This window comes from Marmota monax, unplaced genomic scaffold (genome assembly GCF_021218885.2).
Source record: "Marmota monax isolate L192 unplaced genomic scaffold, Marmota_monax_Labrador192_F-V1.1 WCK01_AAM20220418_F8-fsc00064, whole genome shotgun sequence".
In the NCBI taxonomy this organism is placed as follows: domain Eukaryota; kingdom Metazoa; phylum Chordata; class Mammalia; order Rodentia; family Sciuridae; genus Marmota; species Marmota monax.
Window position 1 is genome coordinate 7835962 of NW_026694542.1, and position 21497 is coordinate 7857458.

The 21497-nt window shown below is 55.1% G+C and overlaps 1 protein-coding gene across 1 annotated transcript; it reads right to left on the reverse strand.

Annotated features, from left to right (window-relative positions):
* Positions 1–1842: 1842 nt before the first annotated feature.
* Ngfr (nerve growth factor receptor) lies at positions 1843–20989 on the reverse strand. The gene is made up of 6 exons (XM_046420427.2): positions 20816–20989; positions 13985–14126; positions 10380–10739; positions 6554–6806; positions 4695–4855; positions 1843–4076 (listed from the first exon to the last, which is right to left on the reverse strand). Exons 1-6 carry the CDS (start codon positions 20879–20881, stop codon positions 3775–3777), a joined length of 1284 nt encoding a protein of 427 aa, XP_046276383.1. The 5' UTR covers positions 20882–20989; the 3' UTR covers positions 1843–3774.
* Between the last annotated feature and the right edge of the window lie 508 nt (positions 20990–21497).

The following is a 21497-nucleotide window of genomic DNA, read 5'->3' on the forward strand; positions in this document are numbered from 1 at the left end:
CCAGTGTTCAAAGAATGCAGTCCAGACCCCTCAGCCAGACTCCTCCTAAGCCCTGGCCCATCTGGCCCGCTGCCCTCCCTCCCTTCACTCTCTGGGCTCCAGACACAGGAGCCTCCCCAGGCCGGCTCTGTCCCCTCCACCTCCAGGGCTCTTGCTCCAGCTGTTTCCAAAGCCAGAAACACTCTCTTCCCCTGGCTTGTTAGCCCACTCATCCTCAGGAGCTCAGCTTCCATGTCCCTTCCCTGACCCTGGGTGTGGGTAGGTCTGGACCGGGACCCCCAATCACCCTAATATGGCAGTGCACATCACCCAGGGCCCGTCTGTTCTCTATCCTCCTAAAGAATGTCCAATCATAATTTGGGCTTGTTGGTGTGTGCCTAGCAACTTGGGAGACCAAGGCAGGAGGATTACTTGAGCCCAGGAGTTCAAGGCCAGCCTGAGCAACATAGCAAGATCTCCATCTCAAAATAAATAAAATAATAAATAAGCTGAGCTGCAGTGCCTTGCCTGTAATCCCAGCAACTGGGGAGGCTGAGGCAGGATGATGATCACAAGTTCAAGGCCAACTTCAGCAACTTGGCGAGGCCCTGAGCAACTTAGCCAAGACCCTGTTTCAAAATTTAAAAATAACAAACAGAGCTGCACATGGATGTAGCTCAGTGATGAGGCACCCCAGGGTTCAGTCCTCAGCACTAAAATGGAAAGGTACAGGCAGGGTTTGTATCACTTTACTCCACCAGTCAGCATCTGGCCATTCCTACCAAACAAGAGGCTCCTTCAGGGCAATGACTGTATTTCTTTCATCTGAAAGTGGGTCTCTCTAAGGACAGGAGTTGTGCCGCTCTCATCAGATCAGAAATATCCTCAGGTCTGAGACTGCCTCCTCCATCAGACAGGAGGCTCCCTCAAGACAGAGACTCCCATCACACCAGGGGCTTTCCAAGTACCAGGATCATTTCTCTTCGGTCCTCTGAGTCCCTGCCTGCCACACCCATGTCTTCCTCACCACTGTCTCAGTGTGGCTGAGGTGGGAGACAAAAGCCTTCCCCTCCACCCCTTGGCTGGGCCTTGCTGGCCCCTCTCCTTGGATCTGGAAATCAGGAAGGCTGTGTTGTTCTTCCTGGGAAGAACAAGATTCCTATAGCCTTTCCCTATGACCACAGCCAGTCCCATGAGAGGACCTGGACAAACAACAGCAGAGACCAAGCAGTTCTGACCACCTGCCCAGCCAGCTTCAAGTGGGGCACAGGCCTGGGACCAGGAACCCTATAGCCCCAGGAGCTCCCAGGTCTGAGCCAGGCAGGTCCCACAGCCAGGCAGGCAGCAGCCTGGGGTTAGGACCTGCCCAGGAGAGCCAGGAGGGAGGGACCTGCCTGTCTGACTCCAGGCCAGGCCAGCCAGCCTCCCACCAGGCCATCTGGAGCCAGATTCTGTGTGTGCGTGTCTCACAGGCCACGTGGGTGGCTGGGAGCTGTGAGGTTGTGACCTGGCCTTCTTAGCAAGCCCCTGGCTCTCCTGTGGTCAGTTTCACTTCTGACATCTGGTCAAGTTCACAGCTTGGCCAGCTTCCTGTATGGCCATTTTTACTTTCCCTCTCTACAGTCTGGGGGCGAAGGGCCTCTACTCCTCCCCACCCCCACTTAAATGAGCTTCAGGGCTGTATATGTGAGCTTGCTGGATTCCTGATAAAGCCACCCCCCCCGCCCCCGCCCCCAATTTCTTGGAGGAAAAAGTAGGAGAGGAATTCACTGAGTTAGAAATGATGCCCGGGGCCCCAGACATCCCACAGCCCCAACCAACTCAAACCACGGGGATTCCCAGAAAATCTCTTTGCACTATATATATTTTTTTCTCTTTGCTATTTAATGCTCATCACTTATGTTTTAGGTGTAGGTTTCAGGAGGGCCCAAGAAATGATTACACAGGATGCAAAGAGGAGGTGACAGGGAGGGTGACAGGGGGGGTCTGGAGCTCAGTCCCCAGCTGTAGGGTCAAAAGGGTTTAATCCCAGCCCAAAGGGAGGCAGGAGGGGCTCCAGAACCAACACATGCTAAAACATACTCGCGGCTCCCCACCCCCTCCCCTGCCGCTGGGGAGGAAAATAAATACATTCGGACTGTCCCACTCCCCAGGTGCTCAGGTGAGGGGCCAGCAGGTGGGGTCCCTCCTCTCATCGCAGATTAAGGTCGACGAAATGCCATCACGTGCAATGCTCCTAGTCCCTTACGCAGGGTTGGGAGAACCCTGGATGAGGGAGGGGTGGCGGTCCGAGCACACCTTGCCTGGGGCTCCTTCATGCTAAATATAGGGGGAGCCGCACTCATTCCAACAGCAAGCAAACCACAAAAGGCCAGGGAGGGGCTAAGACGTCAGTGAGACCTTGTGGTCCCTTTCTGGCTATGCTAAGGAAAACATTCCCTCACAGGGTCCTCCCGGTCCCACTGTGTCCCTTCTTGTATCCTAACCCCCACTGGCCCACTTTTCTTCACTGCAAGCTTCTGGGCCCAGCCAAACCCGTGCTTTGGAAAGGGGAGGATGGGGTGCATTCCTCCACGCACAGGCCCTTGGCAGACAGACGCCAGCTCAAGCCTCAGCGGTCGGTGGGTCCACGGCCGGCCAAACCTGGGGGCGAAGGAAGACCGCCCCAGCAGAGCTCAGCTCCCTCTCCTGCTTCTCTGGCAATGGTCCTGACAGAATTCAGTCTCGGCCCGAGAGAAAAAACTTGTGGAGAAAAGCAAAATGACCCATCCCGGGTGTGCATGTGCGCGTGCGCATGCGTACTCCTGTGCACACTCACAGTGCGAAGTGGGGGGTCCTTAGTCCTTGACCCCTAGGGCTGATTCTAGGGGCCAGTGTTGGCTCCAGGTCTGTGCCAGGGCAGAGGGCACCAATATACTAAGGCCACTTCCCATGGATAAGCCTGAGTGGGAACAGGAAGAGGGAGGTGGAACCCCTTTCCCCAGCCCCAGACCTGACTCCATCAGGATGTCAGTGGGCCAGCTGAGGGCAGGCATCCATCTCCACAGGGGTTAGGGGCCTGGAGATGGTGGAGGCTGGAATGAACTTGGCTTCAAGACATTTCCCTGAAGGTCACCTGATCCCCCTCACCCAGCCTCAAGAAAAACCTAAGGTCCCTCATTTCAAGAGGATAGTGTCAGCCTGTATTTGACCTCACCATTGCTGGGTGCTTTGGGAAGTCTCTGCCTCTCTGGGCCTATGTATAAAAGGAAGGGGGTGGACTGGCTTTCAAACCTGCTTCCAGCACAGACAGGACTCTCTGATCCTCTTCCTCTTAGGCCAGAAGGGAGGAGCAGGAGGGTTGGAGGGGTTTAGGCCACTAGAATGCTCCCTCGTTCCCCAAGTTCACAGTGTAGAGTCCATGGCTCTGGTTCCTTAGTACCTCTTTCTGAGTCTCTGGGGGCTTGTCACCACTGCCAATACCATCCCTGGCGTCAGACCCCCAGATAGGACACCTGCTAGGTGGGAGGGGCTGGCCCACCCAGCAGTGGGGAGAAGGAAGGAGAAGGCCCAAGATGGCGAGAGGCAGGGGTGGGGAGGCTCCCTTCTCTTGCTTGAGAGGGAATGTGATCAGAAGCGAGGGGGCCACACAGGAGCAGCGACAGGGCTGTGGTTTGGGGGCCTGGGCTCGAGGCCCTGCCCAGAGGAGCTCAGCTCTGCCAGGCTGGCCCACCCCAGGGGGGATGGGCTCCATGGGGGTTGGCTGGAGCATCCATCCTCAGAACGTGGGGGCAGGGCAGGGACTCCCTGGTGGGCTCACACAGGGGACGTGGCCGTGGACTCGCTGCACAGGCTCTCCGCAATGTCGGGTCGCTCGATGCGGTGCAGGGCATCCAAGAGGGCATCGAGCGTCGCGCTGTCCTGGGCGGCCCAGCTGGCAAGCAGGGCACGGACAGGGCAGGCCTCGTGGGTGAAGGAGTCTATGTGCTCAGGCTGGTAGCCCAGCTGGCCCGCCAGGTGCCTCCAGGTGTCCCCAGCAGAGCCGTTGAGCAGCTTCTCCACCTCCTCCCTTTTGGCTGGGGGCAGGCTGCTGTAGAGGCCTCCGTCACCCTTGAGTGCTGCCAAGAACCCAGAGAAGTCAGGTCCTGCCCCTGCCCCCGCCCCAGTGGGCCCAAGACATTCTCACCACAATCTGGGGCAAGAGGCAGAGGGATGGCCAAGATGAGTTCGTTGAAGGAGGCAGGGCCAGGTGGGGGCTGGGGGATGCTGACTCACCGTCCCTCCCTCACCCATAGCTCCCCTGCCCCCTACACCCCCCCCACCCCGCAATTAACCAAAGTAGAGCCCAAGGCAGAGCAGGAGACAGGGCTCCTCAGCTCCAGACAACTGCAGCGAGTGTCCTGGAGTCCGGCTGTGGGCCACTAATTAGGGTACATACTTAACCACTTGTTCCCCAGAAGTCCAGGGCAGGAGGCTAATTGCAGCTACTTTGGGCAGTAATTAGCCCCCAGGGGGGACAATTAGCTTGATGAGTCTGAATGTTCAGCTAGTAAAAGCCTCCATTTCCCAAGATGCCCCGTTGGAAAAGACCTCTCTTTCCCATTCCCCTCTCCCAGCCTCTCCCAGGCTTCTGCAAAGGCAGTTTAGCAGTTTAGCCAGCCCCTCCTATAGCTAATCTCCATCATGCCCGGTGTCCTGCCTCAGTTGCGCCTGCCCTGCCCTGCCCTGACACTTACCAGGGCCTGAGGCCGTCTGCGTGTGGGGCTGCTGGTCATGCAGGCTCTGGCTGTCCACAGAGATGCCACTGTCACTGTGGAGTTTTTCTCCTTCAGGTGGGGGCGTCTGGTTCACAGGCCGGCTGTTAGCACCCTGCTTATTCTGCTTACAGCTGTTCCACCTGGAGCCAGGGAACAGGCCAGGTCTCAGAGTGAGTGGCTGGACTAGCCAGTGCAGCCAAGGTACCCTGATGTGTGGGGAGGGGCCTGGGGGGCATGGAAGGCCCCCACAGTGTCTTGTTGCCTTACATATCTACACCCCCTGCACACAGGAAAAGCTCCGTATGGGTAGGGGACATTTTGCAAGTGGGCAACAAACATTCAGGAATCCATGGGGCTCATAAACAACTTTCCAGAAATTCCACTTTTCCCAATCTACCCTTCTAAAATACTCCCACATGTGAGCAATGATATGTCCAAGGATCTCCTCTGCACTTATAAGCAATAACAAAAACCCGAAAACAAACCCAATGTCCATCAGGAGGAAAATGACTAAACAATGTCCATCCAGATTATCGGATGTGTGGTTCCAAATGTCCAGATAATCTATGTCCCAAGGAAAGTTCTCCTGAGGAGGACGGAGTGAAAAAGTATCTCATAGACTATGAATAGTGTGATCCCCTGGGGCTTTTTTTTTTTTTTTAATCAAAAACCCTATGTGTTTACATGCAATTTTAAGAAGTTTATATATATATATATATATATATATATATATATATATATATATATATATATAAACAAAATGCACAGAAAATGGTTGGGAAGGGTACATTCCAAACAGATTCCAGAGAAGAGAGGAGTAAGATTGGGGGAGATAATGGAGGCGGGGGTTACTCTTTGTTTTAGAACATACTGGTCTGGGGGTGGGGGTTGGGGTTGGGAAGGGAGCCCAGTGGGGAAAAGCTTGCTGAGCATGAGGGAGGTCCTGGGTTCCAACTCCAGTTCCATGAGGGAAAAAAAAAGATATTGGTCTTTTTTGCAGTTTTGTAAACAAACCTGAAAAAATGGAAAATAGGGCTGGGGTTGTAGCTCAGTGGCAAAGCGCTTGCCTAGTATGCATGGGGCAGGAATCAGGAATCAGGGTTTGATCCTCAGCACCACGTAAAAATTAACAAATAAAATAAAGGCATTCCGTCTATTTACAACTACAAAACAACATTTTTTAAAAATGGAAAATATATTTAATGCTTTCCAGGAGTCCTTGTTCATCCTAGGTTCCTGGATATGGGCCATAGGAGCCCAAGGGTGACATAAAAAAGGGAAGAGACACACACAGGCATACCCAGGTAGCTTTGGGGTGAGCGGGATTGAGAAATAAGGACACAAGCAGTTGGAGTTGAGGGGAGTCAGGGAAGGAAGGGAACAGCTTGGGAGTGGGGTGGGGGTGGTTGGAGCCAGGACAACACAGGGCATATTTTTTCCTCACCCTCCTGACCTACCATGTCCCGTAGTGGGACAGTGGTGGGTGAATAAGGGTGAGCCTGCTTTGGGGTTGAGCCAAAAGGGTTCACGTGCCAGCACCATGGTGCATGCCTGTAATCCCAGCGATTTGGGAGGCTGAGAAAGGAGGATCATAAGTTTGAGGCCAGCCTCAGCATCTTAGCAAGGCCTTAAACAACTTAGCAAGACCCTGTCTCAAAAAAAAAAAAACAAAAAAAAAACCCTGGGGATGTGGTTCAATGGTTGAGCACACCTGAGTTCAATCCTCAGTTACCACCCCCCCCCCCTCAAAAGGGTGTGTGTTTTCAGGTCAAGGAAAGGGAAAAGCCCTCCTTGAGGACAAATGTCCTTGCTTTCTGTCCCCTTGGTGCCCCTCTTACCTCTTGAAGGCAATATAGGCCACGAGACCCACAACCACAGCAGCTAGGATGGAGCAGTAGACAGGGATGAGCTTGTCAGTGGTGCCTCGGGTCAACACGGGCTGGGAGCTGCCCATCACTGTGGTCGCCACATCTGCCACCGTGCTGGCTATGATGTCTTGTTCTGGAGGGACCTCGGGCTCCTGGGTGCTGGGGGCCATGCTGTCTGAGCCCTCCGGGGGCGGGGACCGTGTAATCCAACGACCAGGGATCTCTAGAGGAAAAGGGCGCAGGATGAAGGCCCTCTCCCCTCCAGACCCTTCCCCTCAGGTCTGGCCCACTCCATTGCTTCTTCCTGAGGTCTCACCCCCAGGTTCTGGGTGCTCGGGCACCAAGCTGTTGTGCTCCAGATTGGGAGCTGGGAGTTGTGCATGATGTCATGCTGGTGGAGGACAGCGAGAGCTACAAGCCAGGAGACCGGGATCCCTATCAGCTCTGTCCCTGGTGGGACCTCGATTTCCCCATCTAGAGTATGGGACTATTATTAGGAATGGTCTCTAAGCTCCCTTCCATCTTGGGCGGTGGACCTAGACCTCTATTCTGCCCCTCCTGAGCACCCTGTAGCCTGGTGTGGGGCAAACATGCAAAGATGCCTGAGCCATAGGGAAACCTCAAGCCGGCCCCAGAGTGTCTAGATGACCACAGCCCTAAGGAGGGACAAGGGCACTCAGGCCTGGTCAGAGAGTTGCATGTCCCAGAGGGGCACGCTCAGCTTCCTGTCTCTCAGGCCTGGACTGGGGGTGGAGTGCAGCTGGCTTGCTTCCCTCCTAGCAGCCCTTTGTCAGTGAGTAGCCTGATTCCTGCCCTGTCCCTATACCACCTGGCCCTGCCACCCAGGGAAGACTGTGTCAGATAGCCAGGACCCTCCTTGGCAGGAAGCAGGCGCTGGTAGATCGAGGCCTGCAAGGCAGGTACTGTCCACTGCTCTAGGGGAGAGAGACTGTGCCCAGCCACCCACTTAGGCCTTCTCATGCCAACTAGGTATTGCCAGCCTCCCTGGCAGGGGCCTTGGCACCTCCTGGCAACAGTGGGTGGGACTTTCCATTCTACCCCCCATCCAGGGGCCGTGCTAGGGGTTGTAGCTCTGAATGGCCTGGGGGTACTTGTCTGGGCGAAGGTACCTACCCCATCCATCCTCACTTCCCACGCCTGGGGCAGGGAACAAAAACAGACAGGGCATGCCAACAGGGTGAAAGCGAGGGCACCTGCTTCCCAGCTCAGCCCCTCCCAGCCCCCAGTGTGCCCACCCAAGTTGGAGTCTAAGCTGTCCGCCAGTCTTCTAGGCCTCCTAGGCTCAAGACCAAGATGCTTCAAAGGTCCTCATTTTCAGCACCTTCTCGGGGGTAAGGCCTCCAGATGTGAGTTTGGGATCCATTTGACTGGCAGTGGGGACAGGGTTGCCATCTGCTGCTCCACCCCACCCCTCCCCCACCCAGTCCTGGGAGTGGGTGGAGGGAGGAGGGGTGGGAAGTGGAGAAGACACAGCCCCTCTTCTGGGAGCCCCAGACAGGGTACTAGACTGGGGAGGGTCTTCTCATAACCTGTTAAGGGACTGGGCAGACTGGGTGGCAGCTGGAACCCAGAGGCTGCAGATCTAGCTCAGCTCGGATGGATACCCGGGACCCAGAGGCTGAAGGGGCATGGGTGGGGCTGGGGGGTGAACCAGGCCCTTACAGAGACAAGAGTAGCCGGGAGGGGGCAGTCAAGGGGCAGGCCAGGCTAAAGACAGAGCTGAATGCCTGGGGCCTTTCCCCTCACCTCTGGGGTCCCTCATGATGGGGGTAGGGGATGAGATCCAGATGTGGCCAGTCCACTAGCATTCCAACCCACAGAGCCCTTGGCAGGTCCTGACAGCCATTTCCGGAATTGAAGCTATCAGACTTGGGGGTGGAAGGAGGGACCAGGTTACCTCTTCCTAAACTTCACAGGGAGACTTCTGCCCTGAGGGTGGGTGAGTCACCTTGTTGATACCTGAAATGTCTAGGCAGGAAAGCGTGGTGTACTGGAGGGGAGGGGGTAACCCAGCCGAGAATCAAGTTCCATTTCCTGAAATGGACCCTCTGCCCTGGAGTTAACATTTAACCCTGCAGAGGCCGGAGCTGAAAGGGGGCCAGGACAGGGGTAAATACACCCCTCAGGGGTACCCGCTCCCTTCAAGGCTGGGAAAGCCAGATGGCATCTGGGAGGACGCTGTGAATGCCCCAAAAGGCAGAGCTCACCCCTCCTCCCACTGTCACCTTTCTTGGCTCTAACCGCATCCTGGACTATCCCCGCTGCTAGCCCAGACTTGCCCATGGAACTGTGCTGCCCAGTGGCCTGCTGCCTGGCTGCAGAAACGCTCCCTGCTCTGCCTGGAGCCAGCTGCCAGCTGCCTGTCTCCTGACCCCTGGCAGTCTCCACCAGAACCACCCTGGGGTCTCCACCCCAATCCTCCTTCACCTGCCTCCCTCATGAAGAAAGCTGCAAACACATTCCCTGCCTCTTCCCATTTTAACCGCTCAGTGAGAAGACTGAGGTCCTTCTCCACCCTCCTCCCTGGGGAGCTCACGAATCCCCAGCAGTCCTCCCAGAGTACTGGGTATGTCCGAGTCCTGGTCAGAATGGAGTCTCCCTGGGGCCAGGGTGCCCAGCTCCCATCTGACTGGGAATTCTGAAGTTGGGACTCTCCTCTGCCCCAGCTGGGAACTTGGTGCTGGGCCCCTGCCTGCCTCATCCAATGGATGGGAGCCCCAGCTAGCTCTTTCCCATCCAGCTGGAGGAGACACTGTGTTGCTGCTCAGAGTGAGGGCAACCTGAGGTTAGCTCTCTAGGGGAAGCAGCTTAATGGGTGCGTGGCCACAGGATGATGGAAACAATGTAAAGGCACTGCCAATCTCTCTTGGCAATGGAAAAGCCTCCCATCTCCCCCTGCGGTGAACGTTACCAACAAAACAGTTCTGCCCTGATTCCCAGTGTGCTTCCTCCTCCTATCTCCTTAAGGCCCCAGACCTGGCCAAGGCGGGCACACCCAGCTCCCCTCTGTTTGTACCCTACCTTGTCCACAGACTTCCACACCCCATGCCTGCCTCAGAACCCTTTTTTCTGCCACAGAACTCCTTCCTCCATGATCTTATTATTCTCTGTATTCAATCTCAACCTTCAGAAAACCGCCACAGGGACTGTTGGGTGCCCCCGGACACAATAAGATGAAGTGGGCCACCCTCACCAAGTGTTCCCTAACCTTCAGTGACCCTGGCAACCATAGGCCAGTGAGAAGACTGAGGTCCAGAGACAGGAGTGACCTCCCTGAGGTGTCAGGGTGAATTCTATCCCAGGTCCCAGAGCCAAAAGCCACCATGAACCTAGCCCAGGACTCACAGCCAAAGGGTCCCAACTCCAGTTTCCAGTTCAGAAAGCCTGCCTCAGCGCGGAACATGCCCTGTTTTGGACTCTGAAGGCGGTGGCCCCCTTCCAGCCACTGTCTGCTGCCCATCCAATTACTGGCCGGCAGCCACAGATGAATGAGGTCCCAGAACACGAGTTACAATGTAGTAACTGCGCCCTAGAAGATGAGAATGCTGGCTTTCCCAACACTGTGCCCAAAGAAGAAAATAGTGAAAGGGGTTCTGCGGTGAGATAGGATCGGAATCACCTCCTCCCTCAGGTCACAGGAGGGACTGAGGCTGGGGAGGGTGCCTGTTGGCTGGAGGTCACAAGCCTGCCCTAGAAGACCAGGCGGGGCCCCTCGCGACCTCCAGAGGGCGCCCTTCTCGAGACTCCCCCAGCACCACTCGCGACCTGCGCTCACCCTCGCACTCGGCGTCTGCCCAGCGCGTGCACTCGCGGACCTGGCGCTCGGTGTCCTCGCACACGGTGCAGGGCAGGCACGGGTCCACGTGGTTGGCCTCGTCGGAGTACGTGCCATCAGGGCACTCCTCGCACACGGTGTTCTGCTTGCCCTGGCAGGAGAACACGAGGCCCGAGCCCGCCTCGCAAACGCTGCACGCCTCGCAGAGGCCGGTGATCTCGTCCTGGTAGTAGCCATAGGCGCAGCGGCACACGGCGTCGTCGGCCTCCACGCACGGCGCCAACATGCTCTGCAGGCCCACGCACTCCGTGCACGGCTTGCACGGCTCGGTGGCACTCGCCACGTCGGAGAACGTCACACCTGAGGGTCGGGGGAACCGGAAGGGAAGCAATGGATACTAAACTTAGTCATCTGCTCTTTGGGCACTTGGGATGCAGGATCTGGAGTCCCTCCCTCTCCATCGCCGGCCAGGTGCTTAACTCTCTAGTTCTGAGTTCTTCCCTTTATCGATTCCCACCCTCTTCCCTAGAGACCCTGATCCTAGCCCTAGAAAGCTGGTGACAGGGACTGGGAAAAGGGCCAGGAGCCCCATCCTCCAGGGCTCAGAAGCGCTGGCCCTGAGGAGTCACCTGGTAACCCAGCTGGTGCCTGTAAATTCCTTGGCAAATCATCTTAGAGAGTTCTCAGCCCTGTATCTCTTCTTCCCAGCATGATTAAAGCATTATCTGAGCCTGGTTTCCACCCAGCCCTCCCCGCAGGCCAGAGTTAGGCTGTGAACCCAGCCCAAGCAGGACAGGCCTTCCACTGGGGAGCCTGTGCTTCAATTGCCCTTCCATCCCTCTCCGCAGGTGGGGGCTCAGGTGTGGCATGCTGGGAGTGACTAGGGTTAGACAGTGGAATTTCCCACCCATGCACGGGCTTGGTTCTTGAGGGTGGGGATGGCACTCTAAGCAAGAAAGTTCAAATACAACAGGAGGGATTGGAGTTAAAAAGCAAGAAGGACTTGCCTATATGGTCCTCCACCCTTTTAGCTGGCGTAAAGGGAGGTTTCCAAACTCACTCTTGACTAACGCTCACTTAACAAATGGATGTGAGCTTCAGAATAAGAGGAGGTGGGGTGTGCCAGGATACTTGCCTCCTTGTGTGGGGGTAGGGGTGGAGCTGGGTGGAGAACTCTGTGCCAGTTTGAATCCAGGAGCACCTATCCTGATTCCAAGGGTAGGGAGAGCATAGATTGAGGAACCCAGAATCAGGGAGGGACAGAGTCCTCAGAATATGGAAGCAAAAGTAGAAAGGCTATGGGAGGGAAATGGGTACCCGCTGGAGGCCGGGTCTCAATATCACCCAAAGGCATCAAGAGACTGGGTGCAGCGCAGACTCATATCTTAGATCAGGGATGGGACACAAGAAAAGAAAATCTGGAGAGAAGTGAAACAGACACTTTCACTTGGGACAGGAGAGAGAAGAATGGATGGAGGGAAAGAGCCAGTGGGGATACTTTAGTTTCCAATCAGTTCCCCCAGAGGAACCCTGTGTTTCTCTTCCTGGGAAGCAGGAAGATCTGATTCAAACTTGCTTCCTTCAGTTATTAGCTGTGTGACTCTGGGTATTTTACTTAACCTCTCTGAGATTTTTTCTTTCTCTATAAAATAGGGAATAATATCTCCATGCAAAGGGTTGTAGTGAGGAATAAATGAAGCCCCATGGTAAAAGCACTTTATACATAGCAGGGATCCTATAAGGTTGGGTCCTGTGGGTGGGCAGTGATAAGTTCAGTGAATTTGGGTGGCAGGTAGCAGAAAGGACTTCTAACCTCAAGGCAGGATGTCCCATGTGTACACATAAGAGGGTCCTATCTGGCAGTAGGTGGGGGCAGGTTCTAGTCACACTGGAGAGGAGGAGGAGAGCCCTGCTCCTGGTAAAACACAGAAATCAGCAGAAAACTCCTGGGAGAGGGCTTTAGGTGGTGTGAAAAATGTGGTCTTTTTTGGCACAGCATGAAGGCAAGGGCTTAATAGGTTTCCTTGTAGAAACGTTTTGAGGGTAGAGGGAAAGTCCACTGGGGTTTCCATCCATAAAGTGGGCTTGTAAAGGCAGCCTGTTAACACAGCTGGAGGAGGCAGGGGGTGGAGGGAGGGGAAGAAGGGCCGGGAGGATGGGAAGGTTCCTGCAATGTCTCTGAACTGCCTCTGCTCCCTTCACAAAGACCCCGGACTTCCCGGTCCTGTCCCCACCTGACCTCTTCTGATCCCCTACAGAAGGAAGTGGGGTCCCATCCTAGGGGATGGGTCCAGAGAGGAGAGCCCTAGGCTGGTGTGTAGACAATGAGAGAGAGGCAGACTTTGGCTGTTCTAGGATACCCATGTGACTAACCCTGTCCTGGAATGGAGACCCACTGTGTTTGACCAGGGTTAGGGAAGGTGCCAGATGGCAAGGTGGCAAAGCCTTCCCACCCAGGTCGGGTGTCCCTGTGCTGGGGATGGAACTTGAGGATCACAGAATTCATAAGCACGGTAATGGAAAGATAGTGTGTTCAGGGGAACACAGGAGTTGCCTGGAAGATAGACCAGGGGAGGTGGCATCCCAAGGTCAGACTAGCCAGCAGATGGCCTTAGAGGTCCCAGCTCTGTACCCTTGTTCCCAGGGAGTTTAAAAAGTAAGGGGAGGTCCCCTGCAGTGGCACATGCCTGTAATCCCAGTGGCTCAGGAGGCTGAGGCAGGAGGATTATGAGTTCAAAGCCAGCCTCAGCAACTTAGCAAGGCCCTAAATAACTTAGCAAGAACCTGTCTCTAAATAAAACATATATATATTAAAAAAAAAAAAAAAAGGCTGGGGATGTGGTTCAGTAATTAATGCCAAGAAGACAGGAGGATCTAATTGGCAGCAGATAGGAAATGGTCCTTGAGTCTGTGGGCCCAAGGCAGTCACTGAGCACAGGGGTATCCAATACAGACTCAGACTTCTGACTCAAAATGGCACAGAATTCAGACCCTGGACAAGACTAGGGCCAAGGGACCTAGACCCATTATCCCTCTGTCTCTCTCATCCAGCAGCCCCGGGAAAAAGGGTTCTCTTTCCTCCTGAGGGAAGTTCCAGGAAGGAATAGCCACAGTGCCCTACTCCCCTGCCCCCCCCCCCAGGCCATCATTGGAGCCTCCAGCCCCCATCCCTGCTGCCTCAGGGAAGCTCTGCTTCCTTGGTCAAAGCTGGAGAAACATTGTGGGGGAGGGAGGCATCACGCCTTCCCAGGATCCCCCAAGGTCAGTCTCCAGAGCAGCCAGGATTTGATCCTCCCCCCAACCCCCATACATGGAGGGTAAGTTGCAGCCATTGATTCTGCAGTGCAGAAGTTATTTTTAGCTGGTCTTAGCATCAGCTTCTCTTGGATGCCTGGCCACACTCTTCTACCAGCCTCTCTGCTTAGAAGCTGGGAAGGAACACCCCCCGGGGGTCCCCCACCAGGCCTCCCTCCTCCCTCAGTACATTTCCCTCACCCAGTCTCAGCATCTCCTCTCTGCTCTACAGTGGTGGGCAGGGGCCCCCACGAGGAGGCAGAGCGCTCAGACTCCCCTGGGTTGCTCTCCTGGCCACCACCCGTACTCACTGTCCAGGCAGGGCTCACACACAGTCTGGTTGGCTCCGCAGGGCTGGGCCACGCCCTCCCCCACATTGCAGGCTTTGCAGCACTCGCCACTGTGGGTGTACAGGCCTGTGGGACATGGCTCCTGGGCACCTCCGAGGGACACCTAGGTTGGGGGAGATCAGAGGGTCAGAATGGCAAGAGAAAGGCGGGTGTCTTCCAAGGGGGGGATCAAACGGCCCCCTCCTAATGCTTTCTATTGGAACCACCTGGGCTGGGATGAGCTCACCAGGGAAGCATTAGGCACATCAAAGCTGGCGGGAAGGAAGGCAGTAGGGGACAACGCACCCCTACAGGCTGCTGGAGTGTGAGGTCAGAGCCTGGGATACGAACCTTCTGCAAAGTTCACTTTGGGGTTACAGCCCCACCTGGAATCCTAAGGACACACCACATGGGGAAGGTGGCTGGAGACTCAATGGAGGGCCTTCCGGTAGGGTGTCATGGATGACTGGACAGGTTGCAGCTTGCACAGAAACCCCAGCCATGGGGGTGGGGCGGGGGGAGCAGAGCTGAAATCTGGCCCAGACTCTACTTGCTAAGCTTCACACCTGCAAGGCTGCATTTACCCAGAGGAGGACCTTTTTCTAACAAAGGCTAGCAACACCTTCCTCAGGGTCTGAACTCCACATATTAAATATCAAAGGGGAGGTGTTTGAGCCCAAGAGCAGAAGCCAGAGGTCTAGGGTCTTGGGTTCAAATCCTAACTCTGTACTAGGGAGTTTTGGCCTGGCCGGATCTCCCTCTTGGAGTTATCATCTCTCCATAGATAGAGATGGTGACAGCTTGGTGCCAGGGCAAAGGACCAGCTGACGGGTAGGAGTCTGGCGCCAAGATACAGAGAAAAGGATGCCTGTCATCAATGAGACAGTGACTGCTCTCACCACCCAGCAGCCCTACCCCACCAGGGTTTGATTTCCAGCCAGCAGCCCTCCCCATCTCTATTCCTCCCATGTGGCCACTGGGAACAGAGCTGGAACTAGGGGAAAGGGGAGTCAGATTCCTGCCACTGAAGCATCTTTGCTCATGGATGGAACAATTTAGCACTAGACTCCCTAGGGGGAGGGGCTGCTGGAGGCTTGCTTTAAATTTCTGTTACTTTAAAACAAAATAAAAAAAGCAACTTATTCCAATAAAATTCCAAAGCCTGCTTTGCTGGCTCCAGACTGGGCAGCCTCCATTTGATGCTGAGAAGCATAGGCTCTTGGATCATGGGACCAGAGGGGAGCTTTACAAGGTCATTTGGGGCATTCCTCTGCTTCCGTGTTGGTCAGATCAAGGTCAAGAAACTCCATGACCTGCAGTCTTTTAAGACATCCTTTGGTCTCACAAGGGTTTGGTAGGAAAGGAAAGAGAAGAGGCAGAGGATGCACAAGCTAATCAGCCTAAGAGGTAGCCATGGTCCCCAGGAGTCTGGCAGTGAGGACACAGGCAGCAGAGAAGGGGACTCATGGGTGCTGCCACCATCTTTCCCCAGGTGTCAGCAGGGGAACATCTGCAGACCTGGAGTCTGGGGTAAGATGCAGGCTCCAGAACAGTCTGTTGTGATTTCTTTTCATTGCTTAGGGCTCTGCTTAAATGTCACTTTCTTGAGGAAGAAATGGTTCCATTGGCCCCACACACCTCTCACATGAGGCAGAGCTGCCTTGCTCACTGTGACACTTCACAGACTCCTTTGCTAAACCACCGGCTTCAGGGGATAAGTTTATCCCAGTGCCTGACACAGCTCCTGGCACATTTATAGGTACCCAGTGTATATGTTTATGGAATATAAGAATATGAAAATATCATTTGACTTCAATTCACTAGCACTCGGGGGGAATTCTCAATGGCTGAGTCCCCTCAGGGTTAAAGTTTCTGCTGTAATCACCTGAAGTTTTTCATCCTCACAGTAGCAGCTGCACACTTCTTTGTGTCAGGAGCAAACCTTTATGGTTTCCCCAGGACTCGGGGACTCGATAGCTATTTACACCAGCAGTTATTCTAGGCTTTGGTGCCCATGATGCTCTTTGTGTTCTTTATCCCAAATTGCCACACTTTTGTCTTTCTGAGTTCCCCTGTCAGCTTTTTCATAGTTTTTTTTTTTTTTTCTTCCTATCTCTTCCCTTCCTGACAAGGTATCAATTGCACTCCTAGCAGCTACCAGGATGTGACCTGAAACAGCTCCTTCCCACAGGATCCTAACTTGTTAGGCCTAATTGAATTTGTAGAGTCCCTCCACAGGCCTGGGGGAAAAGGTGTGCAGGAGGAACTGAGCAGGGAAGGGCAGTTCTGTGAGCCAAATGTGTGAGCTGTAGGGCCTTCCTCCTCTGCTGTCTCCACGGCTCTGAATCCTAGCTTGTCACTTAGGGGCTTTGTGACAAGGGACAGGTTTTGAATTTCTCTGTGCCTCTGTTTCCACACCGTTTGGTAATCATGACAGCACCCGCCTCATGGGTTGCTGCAAGTAGGAAATGATGAGGTGTCAGTACACTTTGGGACCCCTCTTTTCTCTTTTTGAATGTCTTTCTTGCTGCCTTTTGTAGCCTCTGGCTGTGTTTCAGTTAATTGAGGCCAGTAGGGACCTGGGCTCTGGATAGCTGAGAGAGATCTGTCTATGGTACTTGTGGGTGGTGTGTTAGCTTAAGACAAGCCTTTCTACCAAGAAGCCTGCTCTCCCTATACTTGGTACTCTCTGTCCTCTCAAGACTTTGGAATGGGCCGCGGGGGGGTGTGTGTGTGTGTGTACATAATTAGTGGTTATGTGTTTCCTGTGCTTGTTTTATGTTCCCTATATCATAAAATCCTAGATCTGCTACTTATAGCTCTGTGACTCTGGGTACATTACTTAATCTCCCTAATCTGGGCTTTCCTATCTAAAACACTGGGTTCATGACTACAGCACAGGGTTGCTGAAACATGCTGAAACAATGTATGCAAATATGTCTAGTATATGGTGGGAATTCAGTAAATGCTCCTTATCAAGGAAATAGCTTAGCCAAGCACATTGACACCTGCTTGTATTCCCAGTGGCTTGGGAGGCTGAGGCAAGAGGATTGTGAGTTCAAAGCCAGCCTCAGCAATTTAGTGAGACCCTGTCTCTAAATAAAATATTAGAAAGGGCTGGGGATGTGGCTCAGTGGTTAATTGCCCCTAGGTTCAATCCCTGGTATCAAAAAAAAAAAAAAAAGAAAAGAAAGAAAAAAGAAAAGAAAAAGAAAAAGGAAATTAAAAAAGAAACAAAAATCTTATTTTAGTGAGTTGAGTTGCTGACCCCAGGCAGGACACAGTAGGTGGGGGTGTTTCCCAAGCAGGGTGGGGGTGACTAGAGCTAAGACCAAGTGCTCCAAAGTCAGATCCAAAATGATTGATTAAAATGACGGACACATTTGTCTGCAATTTGTTTTATGACCCTTATTCATTTCAGAGTTGATGGAAAGATTTACCATTATCCAGAATGTATACAACCTTTCATTTCTGCCATTTCAGGGCATTTTTTAAAAAAAGATTTATTTCTTAGTTCTAGGTGGACACAATGTCTTTACTTTATATTTATGTGGTGCTGAGGATCGAACCCAGTGCCTCATGCATGCTAGGTGAGCACTCTCCCACTGAGCCACAACCCCAGTCCCCGTGTCAGGGCTTTTGATAACTAAGTTGGAAGTGCCCTTAGATGAATTGGCTTTTAAGAACCTTAATTTTAAAAATTCGATTAAGAGGAAACACAAGAAAACTGTTTAAAGTATATGCATGCCACACCTGTCATCCCAATGGCTGAGACAGGAGGATCGCAAGTTCAAAGTCAGCCTCAGCAAATTTGCTAAGGCTCTAAGCAACTCAGTGAGACCCTGTCTCTAAATAAAATACAAAATAGGGCTGGGAATGTGGCTCAGTGTTTGAGTTTCCCTGAGTTAAAAAAAAAAAAAAAGTATATGGATGCTTCCTTGTGGTCAGTCCTAATCACCCAAGAGCTCCGCAGTCTAGTGGAGCATAGCTGCTGCCAGGTCTGGGAGAGGTTTTCAATATCTGGAGGTTCTGTAGAAGGGAGGCTCTGGCAGATGCCCCTCATCCTCTGTGCTAGTGGTTGAGCTGTGGGTGGTAGATAAGAGTTAATGGCCTAGGATGACGCTGTGCGGAGACTTGAGGGGGCAGGAGTGCTGCGTGGGGGCTCTAAGTTCGTGGCACTAAAGACTTAGAGGCTCTTCTCACTAACTGGGGGAGCCTGGTCTCGCCTGAAAGTCTGAGAGGTTCTGCTACCTCAACTGTAAAACGGAAACGACCAAATGTACCTTGCTGGCACCTTCTAAGGATTGAATAACGTAGGACAAAGTATCCAGGGCAGTGCGAGGCACGTAGTAGGCACTCAACACATTTTATTATCCCCACCTCCCCACCTGGACCACTAGGGAGGAAGGAGGCGCTTGAGCCAGACTGGGCTGGCACAGAGGGGTTGGCGTTATTTCTCTCCCAGAGTCGCCTCGCCACCCACCCTCCACCCGAGCCGGGTTACTCACGCCCGCTCATTTGCTGCGCTCCCTGCTGCATCCCTATTAGGCACATTAGCCAGCCCAGCGTCTCCAGTTACAGACGTCTGAATGACAAAGTGCCTCCATTACCGGCGCGGCCGGCCAGCAGACCCGCCGGGACGCGCTCTGGTTTCAGCACTCTCGCCACGGCCCAGGAAGAAACTCGGCTGGCCGCGGTGCGCAGAGCCCGCCCATACACAGCAGCCCGGTGTGGAGGCCAAGGAGACAGCCGCCGGGCCGCAGGTCCTGCGCGTGGTCCACCTTCTCAATCCCCCAGGACTCCAGCTCCCCTCCCTCTGCGCCTCTTCTTTCCACCAGGGCACTTTCTCCAGCCCGGGTTCACATCCTGCGCCCTCACCCTTCGGAGATCCAGACTACAGGCCGCCCCAGTCCTTCCTCCCTGCCTTTCCACCTGCCGTCCCCGCCTTCGGACAAGAAACACAGCGGCGTTAGTCAGCAAAAGCGCCTACAGTCACTCCCTCATCCCCAGACAAAGCCACAGGTACTGACAGCTCCAGGTAACTGGGGCTGAGCTTTAGGAATAGGGCCAGAGCCGGAAGAGCATCTCTGTCCACCCACTACCACATTCCACCGCCTGGGATGGTGTCAACCCTACCCAGCCATGAAACTCAGCTCTTAGGCAGAGCTGGGACTTCGGGCTGCCTCCTGAGAGGTGGGGGTATCAGGCGAAGAGGAGTCCAGCCATGACTCTAACCCAACTTCCTTTGAGATCTTGGTCAAGTCGTTTAAAGTCTCAGAGCCTCAGCCTCAGTAAAATGGGCACTTGGAGGTACAAGTGCTCAGATAAAAGATGAAGGTGGCAGGGAGAGTGAGGAAGACACTTTGATTGCCAACCTTCCAGGGCATTCAGTTCATGGCTACGCACCCTGTCACATCTCCTGAAGATCTTGTTAGAACTACCCTGAGGGCTCAGGTGCTCCTGAGGAGAAGTTGACAACCTTTGCCAAGTCAACGCCTCCAGACACAGTCGTCGGAGTCCCCCTCCTTGTTAGCGGCTCAGCGGTATCCAAAGCTGCGCAGGGCGCTGTTAGGATCCCGATCCAGCTGTGCTCAAGAACCCAAGAAACCAGGTGGGCGCGGCGCTGTAGTCTTGTAACTTAATGGAAATAGGGGTGCGGTGCGCAGCCCTAGGCACGCTCACAGCTGCGGATGTCAATCCCCCGCCCCGCAGTGCCCCCTGCGGGCCACCTCCTGTCTGCGCAGCTGGGAACTGCGCGCTCCGGGACCGTCACCGCCTTGTGCTTCCCAGCACTCCGCACCCCAAGATGTGACCGCGGCCAGACCGCGGATAGATAAGGGGGATTACCTCTCCATCCCACCCAGTCCGGCACGCTGCTTCAAACTGCCTACGCGGTGGTCGGAGTCCGCCGGCTGCAGGGGAACGCGGGGAGCGGGTTTGCCCAGACGCAGTGGGCGCTCCCTTCCCAGCCCAGGATACCCAGCCGCAATTCCCGTACTGGGCGAGGCCGCGGGAAAGAGCGCTGGAACACGCGGGAAATGTTCGTGCCTCTGCTCTTTTTCTTCCCACTGTCCGTCAGTGGGAAGGCAGCCCGCGACCACTTTAGAGTCCGTGCTCGCTTCTCCCTCCGATTTCCTTTTTGCTTCCATCTCTCTACCTCTCTTTTCGCTGTCCTTTTTCTGCTCTCCTCGATTCACTTCTATTCCTTCTTCAAACCCCTCTCCCGCTCCGCGAACCTCTCCTTCCGACGCCCCTCCCCCCCATTGTCTGGCCGGTCCCCATTGTCCACTCCCTGTCCCCTCTGCTTCCAGTCCCTCTAACCTCCTCCCCCATTGTTCCATCCCTTCGTCTCCTGTCCCCGCCCCAGCCCCGCTGGCCCCTCACATCTCTAGTCCCCGTCTCACTACCCCTCTTCTCGCCTTGGTTTGGTCGCACGACTCCCCAGAGACCTTGATGCCGAGGCGGAAAGACCCTCGGGATCCCAGCATTCAAGTGACTTCTTCCAAAGAACCCAGACATCCGAGAGCCCCATGACTTCCTCCTGAGAGACCCCTCCCAGCTCCCTCAACACCCCCCCACACACACCCCCTACGGTACCCGAGGACCGGCATCCGTGCGCGGGTCTTGCCCTGGGACTCAGGGTCGCCTCTACACTCAGAAGCCATGGGTCCCGGCTTCGGAGCTCCTCCCCCGCCTCCCACTCCCAGCATCTGGGACTCTAAGGTTCTGTTCTGTATCCTGGGTGGTGGCGCATGGCTCCCCTTGGGGTTCCGATGAGGGGAAAGGGAGTTGGCTTCCCTCCGACGCACTCACCCCTAGGAGCAGCAGCAGCAGCAGGCGCGGCCAGTCCATGGTGCGGCCGGCAGCACCTGCCTCCATCACCGCCTTTCGGCGGCAGCGCTAGGCTAGCAGCTCAGTTCGCGCTAGCGGATAGGGCTGAGCTGCGCTGCGCTCCTGGGCCCGCCGCCTGCCGGAGCTGGACGAGGCTCTACTCGCTCTGGCTGGGAGCGGGAGCCGCTTGGTGAAGCCAATGCCGCGGCCCCGCCTCCTCCCCGCCCAGCCCGCCCACCCCCGGAACCGCGCCCGCCCGCCCAGCAGCCTCCGGGTGGGGAGCCTAGAGGAGGGGAGGGGAGGCTTGCGGAGAACCGCGCCCGCGAGCCCCGCTGCTGCTTCTCCGCGCCCCGGCCCACTTCACCCGGGCGTTCAGTGCCGGGGGTGGGCTACTGCGCATGGGTCTCGGACTCTGTGGGCCCAGGGGCCAGGGCGTCCCCAGTGCGGCTCACATTCCTCTCCCTCTGGCTGCGGCCCGCCGCAGGGTTCACTCTCTTACACGTCTCTCCATCTCTGACTTCAGTTTATTCCCGGGTGCCTGGTTCCCTACACAGCCGTCATCAGCAAGAATGTCCACTGACCTCCCTGCCCTTCACATCCAGGTCCACTCTCTACCACGCCCCTCCCATCCCCTTCCCAGGGCAGGGATCTCTGGGCAAAGGCC